Source organism: Anas acuta, chromosome 9 (genome assembly GCF_963932015.1).
Source record: "Anas acuta chromosome 9, bAnaAcu1.1, whole genome shotgun sequence".
In the NCBI taxonomy this organism is placed as follows: domain Eukaryota; kingdom Metazoa; phylum Chordata; class Aves; order Anseriformes; family Anatidae; genus Anas; species Anas acuta.
In genome coordinates, this window is record NC_088987.1 from 3,289,582 (window position 1) to 3,303,045 (window position 13,464).

General features: G+C 37.3%; 1 protein-coding gene across 1 annotated transcript in view; it reads right to left on the reverse strand.

Moving 5' to 3' along the window:
- Positions 1–416: 416 nt before the first annotated feature.
- The window catches only part of SI (sucrase-isomaltase), a 53,747-nt gene continuing 40,699 nt past the window's right edge, over positions 417–13,464 (reverse strand). The window contains exons 37-48 of the mRNA XM_068691799.1: positions 13,297–13,435; positions 9,368–9,501; positions 8,875–8,909; positions 8,667–8,783; positions 7,135–7,283; positions 5,954–6,038; positions 5,794–5,850; positions 4,752–4,876; positions 4,362–4,450; positions 3,313–3,362; positions 2,438–2,608; positions 417–1,121 (exon numbers count right to left, since the gene is read on the reverse strand). Of these exons, the coding sequence (XP_068547900.1) occupies positions 1,059–1,121; positions 2,438–2,608; positions 3,313–3,362; positions 4,362–4,450; positions 4,752–4,876; positions 5,794–5,850; positions 5,954–6,038; positions 7,135–7,283; positions 8,667–8,783; positions 8,875–8,909; positions 9,368–9,501; positions 13,297–13,435 (1,214 nt within the window). The 3' untranslated portion in view covers positions 417–1,058. The remainder of the gene's footprint in view (positions 1,122–2,437; positions 2,609–3,312; positions 3,363–4,361; positions 4,451–4,751; positions 4,877–5,793; positions 5,851–5,953; positions 6,039–7,134; positions 7,284–8,666; positions 8,784–8,874; positions 8,910–9,367; positions 9,502–13,296; positions 13,436–13,464) is intronic.

Below are 13,464 nucleotides of genomic sequence, written 5' to 3' on the forward strand. Positions count from 1 at the left end.
ACAAAAATATTCATTAAAATGGTAAATTCATTCTTAAATGATCTAAATGATCTATTCATCTGTTTTATTACCTGTTTCCCCTTCATTTCCAAATTCCTTACTTTACAGGCAAATTTCAGCAAATTCAGTCCTATTAGTACACCAGTCTTCCTATGAGATGTTAGCTACTTGGCTGTTCTACTACAAACCTTTAAAGCAGAGAAGCAGCCTTTAAATTATTTTTAAGCACAGTCAGTAGAGATGACTACTACTTCTGACAGCATTTTTTTCCCATCAAATTTAATTGTAAACATGCTTTACCAATCTGTTTAGTTTGTATGCTGCACTCTTGGGATACAGAAAGTCGTTAACATGAATTGCTATTATAGTAAACATACGACATTTCCTTCAGTGAAATAAAAACTCAGAGACCAATATTTATTAGTTAACCTTGAAACTTCAAGTTTATTTTTTGCAACTTCAGCACTGGGGAACACAAAGTTCTGGCTGAAGTCATACAAAATATTTTGCATGACTTCTGCAAATACCTTAATATTTTATAGTTGAACAAGTTGCAACACTGTTTCATGCTAAAAGTATAATCTAAGAACATTAATTTATCTGCATTTAAATACTTCTCAATAATAGTGATTTACAATGGCAGAGTTAAAATTAAGATGATAGAAGTTAAATATGGGAAGAATTATGGCCCCAAATTCATGCAGGTAATACCAACTGCATCTTGGTTTGCAAAATTTACCAAACATGAAGTCAGCCAGAAATTCTGCTTAAAGAAAACAGAATTTTATATTCAGATTTCAGTTTTTAAATATGACACAAGTGCCATAGTATTTAAAACATAAGTTTTGCATTAGATGGAGAGCTTGTAGTTAGCCTTCAACAATACTGAACTATGTCTTTTTTATACACATGATACCTTGATATGAACTGAATGTAAGTTGTATGTTTTTACAGAATAAAGTATTTTTAGGTTACAAAGTAGCAGTATGAACATTTCAAGCCTATTTTAAAACAAAGAAAAAATTCAGCAATATGGCCAATGTTATTTGGAAGGAATTTTAACTCCATTGCACTGTGTAGGTTTGGCCTAATTGAAGTTGAAGCTGTGTGATTCTCAGGACCTGTGGAAAAACAAAAATGGTAACTATACATTGAGGGTACAATTTTGCATTGTTTTGTTTTGTGTTGTTTGTTTGTTTTTGCTTTCTGATTTAACAGAGTGTAGTAGATTTTTTATATATATAAATAATAATTAAAAAATATTCTTTCTTTTGTGTTTGTATCACTGGTTAGTTTAGACAGCATAGGCTTTCTATTTCTGATCAAGAAGCTATCATCCCTTCATTCAGAAGAACTTTTAGTGCTGAGGAATATATACATAAATGGATATAAGTTTATAAATAAAATGCAGCAAAACTTAGAACAAACTACAATTCAGCTGTGCATATCAATTTCTTTTTCTTCCACCCAAAATTAAAAATAATAATAATAAAAAAAAAGAAACAGAATGAAATATGTCCATTCTGTTTTACGATCTTACTTTCTTCTTCTAATCTTCTTTTTAATTCATCTGTTTCGTTATATACAAAAGTTAAATACTTTTGGCTTTCCACTGAAAGACAGAAAGTACTGAGACTTAACTCAGTACTGAATTTCAAAGAAAGGGTGGTAAGATCCCAATAGCAAAATAAATTAGACAGTCTCCCTCTACCAGAAAATTGGCAAGACTGGGTGCCTCAGTAGTTCAGTTTGCATTTAAAAGATGCTCCATTGGAATGCTGTCTTGAGTGGTGATACAATTCTACACATTTGTCTCAGTTGGCTTTAGCAGTGCTTGACATATGTAATATGTCAAAAAATGCTCTGGACAGACATGACCCGTGCAGATGGAAAGCCTGGCACTCTGAAGTTGGTGAGAAGCTTAGCCGATAACTTCAGAGGCATGGAATTGGACTTGTACACATAATGGCCCTGTGCTGCCTTGCCTACAGCTCAAATCTGACTTGTCAGAAGAAGAAATGGCGTTAGAAAACAGAGGTAGGAAATGAAAAAGTTGTCAGACAAAACCGACAACAATAGGGTCACGTAGAGACTACAGAAATATTTGCTGCTTTTCCTTCCTTCAAATCGCAAGCTGTGAGTAAGCTATTAGGAAGAGTAGAAACCAGCACAAAACAAAACCCAACATTTCTTCACAGTCAGGAGCAGCGTGGTTTCCTCTACAGTAATTTCTGTACTTAAAAGCTCTACCGCACCTCCTGCACAATATTTACTCTCTGTTAAACAGTACTTTCTAAAAGTGACTGTCAGTTAATGGTTGTATGTCCTGCTGAACTATCCTCTAAATATGGTATTGGATCTGAGAGCTGAATCCCCAAAGGCTTAAGAAGACATATTCAGCTGTGAAGGTGGCATTATGCCAAAAACAGCGTCTCACCTGGGTGGTGCTGTTGTAGTCCACCTTGTGACTTGACGGAATTGTCCCACCGTTCTGCAATACAGCCACCTGCCCAACAGTTGTGCTCAAGCCAAGCACTTTAATTTCAGTAAACATTAAGTTGTTTGGATCATTGTAACCATGATGCACAACTGTGATATCTAAAACATTCTGAAAGGAAAAGGAATGAAATAGGATGCAATCATTACATGGGTAAAAGTCTACTTGAGCCTTTCAATCGCTTTCTTCACTTCTCATGCATTTTAAAGAAAATATGTCTGTATATTTTTATTTATTTTCCAAATGCAAAGGCTTCAGTTTTCTTCACATTGTTAGTCTATCTAGATCCTAGAATCTGCTGCATCTTTAATTGCTGCATGGACAGACCCTCCCTGCTATCACTGGGACAGCAGTTATGCCTCATATCCCAGCTGCTGTGAGGCCTGATACAGGATTAAACCCAGTGCCCTGTGAGAAACCATCTCCAGTTACAGGATGTGCACCAACATCCATCCTGCAGCTTTCAGTCTGGGCCAACTCCTTAAAATGAATGTGCACCTCTGTGGAATACCCCCACTGAAATAAACTAGGTTACTCTGATGTATACCAGTACAAAGAATGACAAACAAGTTTGTTCTTCTAGTGTGCACTCATATATGCTGCTAAGATCTCAAAGAAGTTTTTAAAGCAACATTTAGAGACCCACAACAGTCTTCACCCTACTGAATAACAATTACTCTGTCATCCAGAATCAGTCTGAAAGAGGAATATCTAAACTTTGGAAAGGGACAGACTAAAATACGAATAGTTAAAAATATGACGATGATCACCTCAAGTGATTATTCAGAAACTGAATGTTAGCTAGCATTACCTACCTGCTTAGCAGTAAATGATGTTAGCAGATATGCACCGTCTTCATATGCATCTGTTAGAAAGAAAGTTTACAATCAAATGTGTTTGCTGTTTAGCTGTTCAGTTAAAATATTATAAAACATTCAATTGAAGAAGTGTGTGTGTATGTGTATGTACACATGATTATCATATATGTTGGTGCTTCTTTGAACTCACTGTTGTATATTTTACCAGTTTACCATTGAAGGTACTGCCTTTCTGCTCTACAGCAAACTTACCTACACATCACTGTGTAACATAACAGTTTTCTGCATTATTTGTCATAATCTCAGGTAATGGCTTATTGTTATTACAAGGGTAATAAGCTCTGCATAGGAAGGATAAACAGCATGCAAATATCTCGTCTGAAGGCAATTTAGATTTACTAATGCTGAGGAAATTAGTGAAAGTTTCCCACATTTCCTATGGTTATGGCTCCCATAGGTTTGAGGACAAGTCTTTGTTATATTTGCTCCCTTAGGTCCAGGACACCCTTTCTTTGATACCAAAGATTAATTCTACAAATTGTAGCATTCTGTGGTCTCAATCAGTAGAAATCACTTTGTTAATCTGGAGCTTTAACTTTTGTCTCTGAAGGCATGCTCAGGTAAGGGCATGCTCCAGAATTGGGCTTGCTTTGGCCAGCAGTCTGGCATATGCTCAAACACCCCCTACTACACTGAGGACTTCTAAGGCAGAAGCAACCACAAAAGCCTTTTTTCCAAAGTGATGGCTAAGGGTTGCAATTTCTTATAGGTTCATGTTTCCACTTGGACAACAACGTTATTATTAGAACAGCAGACAAAAAGTGGTTAGCTAGCTGCTGAACATTATTTGCTGCTCATGGACTGCTGTAATTTGTTTCATCTCTTTCCAGTTCTTTTCATTGGTTTTTGTTTCTCTGTTTTAATTTGGGCTTTGAATAGTTCCAAAGATGGAGGCTCCACAGCCTCTCTTGGCAGCCTGTTGCAGTGTTCTACCACCCTCACAGCTGGAAAGGTTTTTTAGGATGGTAAGAAAACATTATACGTACCTATGCGAACACCATCATCCCAATAAAGCTGTCCTTCTGCCAACTGAGACTCATTCAAAGCAACAATAAGTCCCATTGAGTTTTTCCGGCTGTGAAAAACAGAATATGTTTTCCTTAATATCCTCAGCTAATTACATTTTGTCTCTCTCAAGTGTTAGAACTTGTTCTAGAAATACTGTCAGCCATTTGCCTGGTCTCTGATACTCACTTTCTTGGCCCCACAGTATTATATTTAAAGGAGACCGTTAAGAGGAAACTGAAGAAAAAAAGCATCCACAAATCTCAGGTGCTATTATAAATGTATTCTTTAAAGACTGGTAATAATATGATATTATTAATTAATATGATAATTACAACTAAATTTTAATATTCCAGTTATTCTTATTGTACCTGTAAAAAGTTGTATTAGCAGGTTGTTGCCACGCGAGGATGTAACCGCCTCGAATATGAAGATTGATATGGTCCAAAGGTGCCGATAGAGTTACTGATTTTCCCCTAACACCAATATTTGTATCCTATTTATGAAAAAAAAATAAATAAAACAAAATGTCTTCTGTTGAATCGATCTCCCTCTACAGTTATTTTAGAATGAAATAATAACTATTTATTTATTTATTTATTTATTTATTTATTTATTTATTTATTTATTTTGCTAGGCAGATTCCTTAAGAGTTTTTTCTTAAAATCCTGATGTTAACACAGGAGTAACTACATTATGCTCTACATTTCTCTCTCTACATAAGAGAAACCATAAAGCTATGTATCTAAAAAAGTGTTTATCAACCTCAGGGGAGAACAGCTGAATCAAAGTGACCATTCAGGTGAAATACAAACGTGTGGTTAATGAAGTGATTTTTAATGCCTACTCCTTCTTACTAGTCTTTTCTTACCTTCCATGAAAGGCCGGTGCAGCTAACCCTGTTTGTTTTTCTCCATTCCAGCATTCTTATGCTATATTTGGCTGAGATAGTGTTAATTTTCTTCATAGAAGCTTGCGTGGTGCTAAATGTCAAATTTATGATGGAAATTGTGTTGAAAACACACTGGTGTTTTAGTGGTTGCTGAGCAGTGCTTATACAGAGTCACAGACTTTTCTGCTTCTCATGCTGCCCTGCCAGTTTGTAGGCTGTGGAGGGGACACAGCCAAGACAGCTGACACAGACTGACCAAAGGGATATTCCATAGTCATGTTTTGCAATAAAAGGTGGGGGGAAAGAAGGAGACAGGAGTACATAGTTCAAGTATTTATTACAATAAAAGGAACTAAGGATCTTTATAAGAAATCAGCCAAGAAGATGTAGTTGTTATAATGCCAAGAAATGGTAATAAACATAAGTTTGTAAAAAAGAGATAGTGGTTTCACACCTCAGCACACCCTGCTACTATCTGAACAGCATTACAAGGAATACATACAATTTTGAAAATTACTTACTGTGTAGTAATCATACCAGATGGCATCAGGCATGTAAGCATCCACTGTTACAGCATTCTGGAATTAAAGATACATATTTTAGGGAAGTTAAAGCAAACAAGGAATTTTTAGCTAAAGTAACATTAATACTTTCATATAACTTGGGTGCTTAAACACATACCGGTTGCATTACAGGGCTGATGAGCAGTGCAGGTCCCCAAAGGAATTGTTCGTATATATCCCATGTTGTTCTGTCTGTCACAAACCTTCAAGTTAACAGAATTTTGATTAAACATTGAATGCTGAACTTTTCCATAATGTTCTTTTAAGACGTTTTCATCGGTAATTCAACCTACTGTTCCTAGTATCTGCTATTTCCTCATCTGTATTTATTCTAGTATTAATAACTGAGACAGGTAACTAAAATGTATCTTTTATTTATCTGTTTCCTTTTAAATAGATCAATTATTGTTTGCCAAGAATTCATAAAGATCCTAATGTGAAAATCATTGCAGGAATGCAGGCTATTACTTAGTTTTCTTTTTTTGCCATTCTTTGACAAATTGAGTTTTGGGATATTTAGACCACAAAACTCAAAAGATCAGTTTTGCTTTGGAGATATCAGCAATACTAAGATTAGGTAGTGGTCAGATTGTGAATCACTTTCTAATTTGTGTCACTTTTTTCTTGGGCAGGTGGTTGAAAAAAATCAAGACAATACATGTAAACAGCTCTATGATCTCTAGCCAAGACAAGTGTACATATACTAGAGCACATCTTATAATAAAAGGATAAAAATAAACTTTGTCCTTCCAGGGACAAAGAAGGCTTTGTACAACTAATAACTTATCTTTTTTATTATTTATTTTTTTTAATCAATTCTATCAGTCTGGCCAGTAATAAACAAACAAATAAATAAATAAAAGATGATTTTCCCTGCAAAATTCTGTCATGACTTGTGGCAGAATTATCTCCCTCTTCTTTGCTTAAAGTTTTTGCAACATCTGCTTTTTAATTCTACATATGTCTAGCATCCAATGGAACATCATTGTTGATTATCCCTAAAGAGGCTACAGGTGAGCTTTAAAATATATACATTAACTCTAGCTAAGCAAATTTTCAGTTTAGCTAAGCAAATTTTCAGTTTTGCATAGCATAAAACAGAGAAATGAGAACTGTTGTTCTCTGTGAAAGTAAAACTTGATATTGAAAGCTCATATTCTCGATTTCCTGCTTTTTTTTCTTTTTTTCTTTTTTTTTCAGAAAATTGCTCTAAATAATCAAAAACATCATTAGGAGGATCCTAACTCCAGAATTCTTAGATGAAATTCTTGACAAGGAGAACAAAGAAGTCACACTTACTCATGGAGTACGGGACGGATCACAGTACTGCCATGGGCATGGGCATCATACATTAATGTATAAAAATAGGGCAAGAGAGTGTATCTTATATTCAGCACTTTCCTGGAAATGCCCTCAAATGTTTCATTCCAGGAAACAGGATCTTGCCTCTAGAAGAGAAGAGAAAGTTGCTATTCAAACTGGCTTACTGTGTTTAGAACAGCTATGGAGAAAAGTAATGCTGATGTTTACAAGAGAGTTCACATTTAGCATCTTTCATTTTATGTTTTTCTCATGACTTCATAAAATCTAACAGTAGCAGTGGTAGTAGTAGTAATTACCAAATAGGCATCAAAATCTGCCTGGCAAGACAGACCTGTGAAAGTTTCAGTAGGCCCTTGCAAATTCCTCTGCCTCCAAACTAGAGCACCTCCATTTTATTTATACTTCAGTTAAGGCGTAAGTGACAGTAAAAACAGTAGGTATGGCTGTCATCCGTAAGAGGGGAACTAGAAAGAAGGAAGATGAGAAAAACCTGCGGAGAATACTGTAAAACATACTTCTTGCAAGTTGTCCTGAAGGTGTTACGCATCCTGGAGTACATAATTTATTATCCCTCTCTTCTGCAGGGCAGCACTCAGGACTTGGAAAAAGAGACCAAAGCACTAATGACTGATGTCAGGGAGCACTTCCAATCTTTACTAAATGTATTGAACAATACCTTGGCAAATTGGCTAAGACTGCAAGCAACATGATAACCCTGCATCTGCATTTTTAAAGGCTTTCAAAGTCCTATCGAAAGGTGTGCCGTGGCAAGATAAGCGCATAGTTTTTGAAAAGGAGACTCGGATTCATTAGACATGTGCCACACAAATAGCACTACTCGGCTAGACTTGAAGCTCTAATTGGAATCTACGTGCTGTTTCAATTTTTATTTTTCCACTTATCTAGTTTTACAGCTTCTACAATATAGTCCTTGGCCAGCACAGACCTACATTTAAGCAATTATTTTCCTTTATTCCTAAAGGAAGGACAATATCTGATGGTGGCAAATGTGTAAAGTACATAAATTCCTGACTCTTATTCCAGAGTCATACTACACTGTTCCATTTCCTCATTTCTTGTAACAATTATGGACAACTATGGCTTCAAACTCCAATGTCAGTTTTGCACCTTTAACAGCATTTGCCATAAAAGCACTGTACTTTAGTGTAGTGACTTTAAATCAAAACGGCCTACAGGGAAAAATAGGTAGGAGTTGAATTCAGTCAAATCAAACATAGTATATGCTTCCTTCAAGTGGTCTAAATCCCAGAGCAGCCCCTTTTCAGGCATAATACCTCCCATGCAAGGAGGGAGGATTACAACAGAGCTAGCATACAAAGACTTTTTTTTTTTTTTGGATGAAGAGTGAGACATGTTCTTTTCATGTCCATTTTGCTTGGAATGTACTTCTTTTTCACACTGTCTGGCTTGTGTGATGCCCCAGCTGTTCTCTACATTTGCATTGCAAAGGTCTATCCATTAACAACCATTAAAAATCTAAAACTCACTCTTGTTCCTTTCTCATTGTGATTCCTCGAATATGGGTAAAATGCACCCAGCTGCATCCAGCGAAGACACAACTCATACTGTGAGTCATTAAAGAAGCCACAGATATCAGCTCCTGTCTGAAAGTTGACAAACAATCCAGTTGGAATATTATAAATTCTTGTACAGTGTCAAGATAATTAATTAAAATATAATAACTGATTAACTTACATAAGATATTCCAAAGAGACTGAACTCCATCATACCTGAAAGGAGAAATAATTCATTGTTACCAGCTGTTTTTCTTCCCCCTTTCATATGCTAATGGTTGTGCTAGATAGTATATATTATAGTGCTGAATGATTAAAAAAAAAAAAAGTTTCACAATTTCTCTAATTTCTCATGTTTTCCTTCTACAGAAAGAAGAAAAAGTTGGGAGATGATTTGTCAGAAACAAAGATATGTTGCACAGCAGCACCAGCAGATGATAACTGATGTGACAGAACACAAGGTGGGAAGGTGGCCGGTCCCAGGAGAATAAAGGAGCTCCCAACAACCAAGGGAGAAATAAAGAAGAAGTCACAAAGGAATTGACCATGGATTCTGGTTGTTGAACAAAGAGTGTATTCCTGTTAAAACCAATAAATTCTAAATGCAGGTAAGTCAAGGAAAAGGAATTACTGCACAGAATATACTGATTAGAGACCTTCTTTCTTCTACATACCAATAATCGATTTAGCCAGCTGATCCCAAGCTGCCTTGTTATCGCCCAGCCAATGTCCAGCCCATTTTCCACTGCTGGGATATGTTGAGCGGGTGATGACAATCCCGCGCTCCTTTGTGGCATTCTGCAAAGCGCTGACATTGAAAACAGATGAAGAAATAAATTACATGAGAACTTATTACATAAGATCCTCTTTGAAAATAAATATAACATCTTATACTTTCCTAACAAAGGGCGGAATTTTTGTTGTACAGATTATTATGGATCTATACAGTCCAAATGTGGTTTTGATGTTAGTGCACAGTGATTTGCAAAGAAGCAGAAAGTCAAAATTAAGTGCCAGAAAACCTGTGGAAAACAAGGAGGTGCTAAAATGCAGACTTCCAGTTGAGGGAAATTACTCTGTGGGAAACCACGAACGTAGTCCAACTTGCACATTTTATAGGGCTACGCAATGTGGTATATGGCACATCATTCCTTTATTGTAGAAAACTTGCAGAACCAGCTGAAAATAATCTGAAGAAAACTAAAACCAAGAAGATAAAAAGGGGTCTAGAATACTAGATCTGTCAACATAACTCCAGTTGCCAGAAAGATACCTGAGCAAAAAGCAAGCCATGGACCCGTGATCACAACAGAAATACCAACACGGTAAGAAATTGATGTGAAGTGACTGACAGTAGAAGCCAGAGACTGCTCCTGGCAAGACGGTGTAGATGAGCCATGTGAAGGGAGAAACCAAATGTACCCTTCAAGATTCCCAACTCATGGCCTTGCTGTGCATCACCAGCACCTAAAGCCTTTGGGGTCAGGAGTTAAAGGGAAACAGCAAGCACCAGTTTAGGACTGTCATGGGCTATTCAGGGGCTCTGTCACAGAACCCAGATGGCTTCATTCATTGCTGCTGGAAGGGGAGACAGTGGCTTGCTGGACAGAAGCTCCCAAGGCCAACAAGTTGTGGCTCTAAAAGAGCAGGATGGAAAAATAATTCACCAGCTAGGTCCATTCCACAAATAAGATAAAGAAAAATGATTCATTTTCTTAAATAAAGCCTTGGCAATTGCCACAAAATACCTCCAAAGGTAACCAAACAGGCTTTTTTGGTTGTGGAGCAGAAAAAAAAAGTTGTGGAGCAGAGAGGAATTTATGTTTCCTAATTGTCCCGCAGAGGACACTTAGACCTTACCGCTGCTGGTCTATGCTGTGTGTCTAGTGTGGATGCATAACTGCCTTGGTTTCTTCGAAGAATCCCTTTGCAGGCATGCACTCATACTGTGAATCATTACAGCAGAAAACTGAACTGCAGTACTAGTTAGAAAGCTGCACTGATTGAATTGCACTGCTCTCCAATGCTAACTCCACAATAATTGCCTAAACAGCTGCTTCAATAAGGCACTATTTATTTATTTTTTGACAGGATTTGCAGCTTTAGTGATGCTATAATTACAACAAAAATACACAAGTCACTTAAATTGCCATAGTAATTAAACTAGACTAATGTGCTGTAATTATTTCTTCCAAGACAAACAGTAAGTTTTCTAGTACCTTTTCTTTCTTTGTAATGTATTACCAAACATTTTCAGCCTCTGCTTCGTTTACCCTCCTTCAACAATCTTTGGAAGGTCCTGCTAAAATTTGAAATCCAAAGAAGGTGTACGTTGCCCACAGAACTGCCCAGGGCCTGAGTGTTTCCCTGACCTGGGGTGCCAGCTCTCTGCTTCAGGACTGAGCCAAAGCCGGATTCTTGAAAAGCAATTCCTCGTGTCAGCAAGCCCTCTAAACCTTTACCTCAAAATGGTTCCTAGATTCACTCTTAAAGGTTCTGGCTATTGCATCTGTGCAAAAGCCTTGTTACAAAAGAATAACCTTGAGCCGATACAAAGAAGGTTCCTCTTTCTAATTCATACAGAACAGAAATTGTATCAAATTGGGAAAAAAAAAAAAAAATATCGCTGCTTACTTTTCCATTACACTGGCTTTTTTTTTTTTTTTCTTTTTTTTTTTTCTTCCATATTGTGGCTTTTGCATGCAAACAATCTTATTGTTTGGATGGTTTAGTCTTAGAATAAGTTATTACTACACATCTTCTGTATCACAATGACTCCTTTAGTAAGGAGTATTAGAGAGAGATCTAATTAGAGAGATCTCTTAGTTGTCATCACTCTCTCATTTTTATTTTTTTTTTAAACAACAGTTTTCTGTTTGTTTCAACTGTGAGAATATCTGTATAGGCTGTGTAATTTATCGTACTCATTTCTGTTACAGTACCTCTCAACAGAGAAGAAAATATTTCACTACATTTCAGTTCACACCTGATGTGCAGGAATGACACCAATATTGCTCCCAGTGTTAAATTATTGCCTATTTACAATATCCAAATTGCATGTGATTTGGCTGACAGCAGAGGTATCAGTTTCCTTCCTGTCCTGCCAGCAGGCTCATGTGTTGCTTGACCGACAACACTGCCATGCATGCTGCTGGCGGTAGCATCCACCCAGTCAAAAAATCAAGTAGCCTTGGTATTTTCTTGTCTAATGGCAACATCAAAGTTACTAAGGACTTTAAGATTATTAAGACCTATAACAAAACGCTGTGCCTTGCTTACTCATTGAATTGGAAATGAAACAGCACAAATATACTATCATTAGATCAGACGTTATCTAAAGTCAGCTGGGATCCTATTCACTAAGGAACAGGTAATGACATCTGCCTTGGAAGTGAAAAAATAAATTCCTAAAAGGAAAGCTTTATGAACAGAATGTGTGTTTTAAATGTCACTGTTTTCTCTTTTCACCCATACTCAAGTATTTTTGAGTACCCAAGATTACAGAGCCCTTCTTAAATTAATGTTCTTAAAAAACTATATTCATTTTTCCTCACTACATGTATAAGGCTAAAACGGTCTCAATGCTAGAAATAAAAGAGGCTATCCTAGCACTAGCTAGAAACAAAAGGTGTTTTATATTTTAATTGCAGTAATTAGGTGAGACTGTCATTGAGTAATTACTGTTAACAACAGCTGATCCAAATGTTCAGACCTGTTCTCTGTTCTGCCTTGTAACAGAATAGCAGAGCTATGCCTTTTGATTGACTGCTCCCATTTACAATGCTGAGCATCGCCCCAGGATGGCCTTGCACGCTGACTCTTAATAGAAACCTCTGCTGAAAAGTCAACGTGTTATGTGTGAACACACTGGGACAGGGCAACGATTGGTGGCAAGTTATTACATCCCAATTAAACTGTATGAGAAATAGCACCGTGACCAACTTATTTCATAATACAGGTCAGTAGTTGGGCTTGCACAATGTAAAATGTGTATGGATGAAACCCTTAGAACTGCTATACAAAGACTTGCTCTGCAGCTAGGTGAAGAGTAGCTTTCTTTAATATCAGACTTGGGTAAACTGCCGTTAAAAGGTACCTTGAAAATTGCATCTGCTCAGGGTCAGTGAAATAAAGGCTTTGCCTGTCCTGAGACAGTGAGTGATGCAGCTGCTGGTGTAGACATGCTTCAGCTAGTTCTTTTCTGCTTGGCTCCAGCAGCAGAATGCCTTTATTGCACTGCAACAGCGGAAGCACAGCTTCAGCTCAGACCTGCACACACCCACCGTGCCTTCTCCTGCACGTCCTTGCTCAGGTTCCTCCCACATTGCTTGTACCACGGGTGAGATCACAGCGCGAGCTGAGCAGGAATGTGACTAAAATACTGCCAGCTGCAAAACCTGGAGCATTGGTGAACACCAATGAACACTCTGAACACCAAACTCCACTTTGAACAGAATGGCAGAATCAACACTACTGGATGAAAAGGAAGACTTCGCCGCCATCTTAAAGGGACTCAGGCAGGTTTGGGCCAATAGTTATGGACACCAACTGTTCTTGGCAACACATTTTGGAGATAGCAAGAAACTATGCAAATCTCACTTACTCGAGGGTAGGTTTTGTTTGTGACCATCCGTAAAGACTGTGGACATCATAGTGTCTAACCGGGGTACCATCCGGAAGATGCTGCTCACCTTCCATGCACGGAGTTTTGACAATTAAACCATCTGACCGGAATCCCAAATCTAGTGATAAGGGAAGAAGAAAGACATTT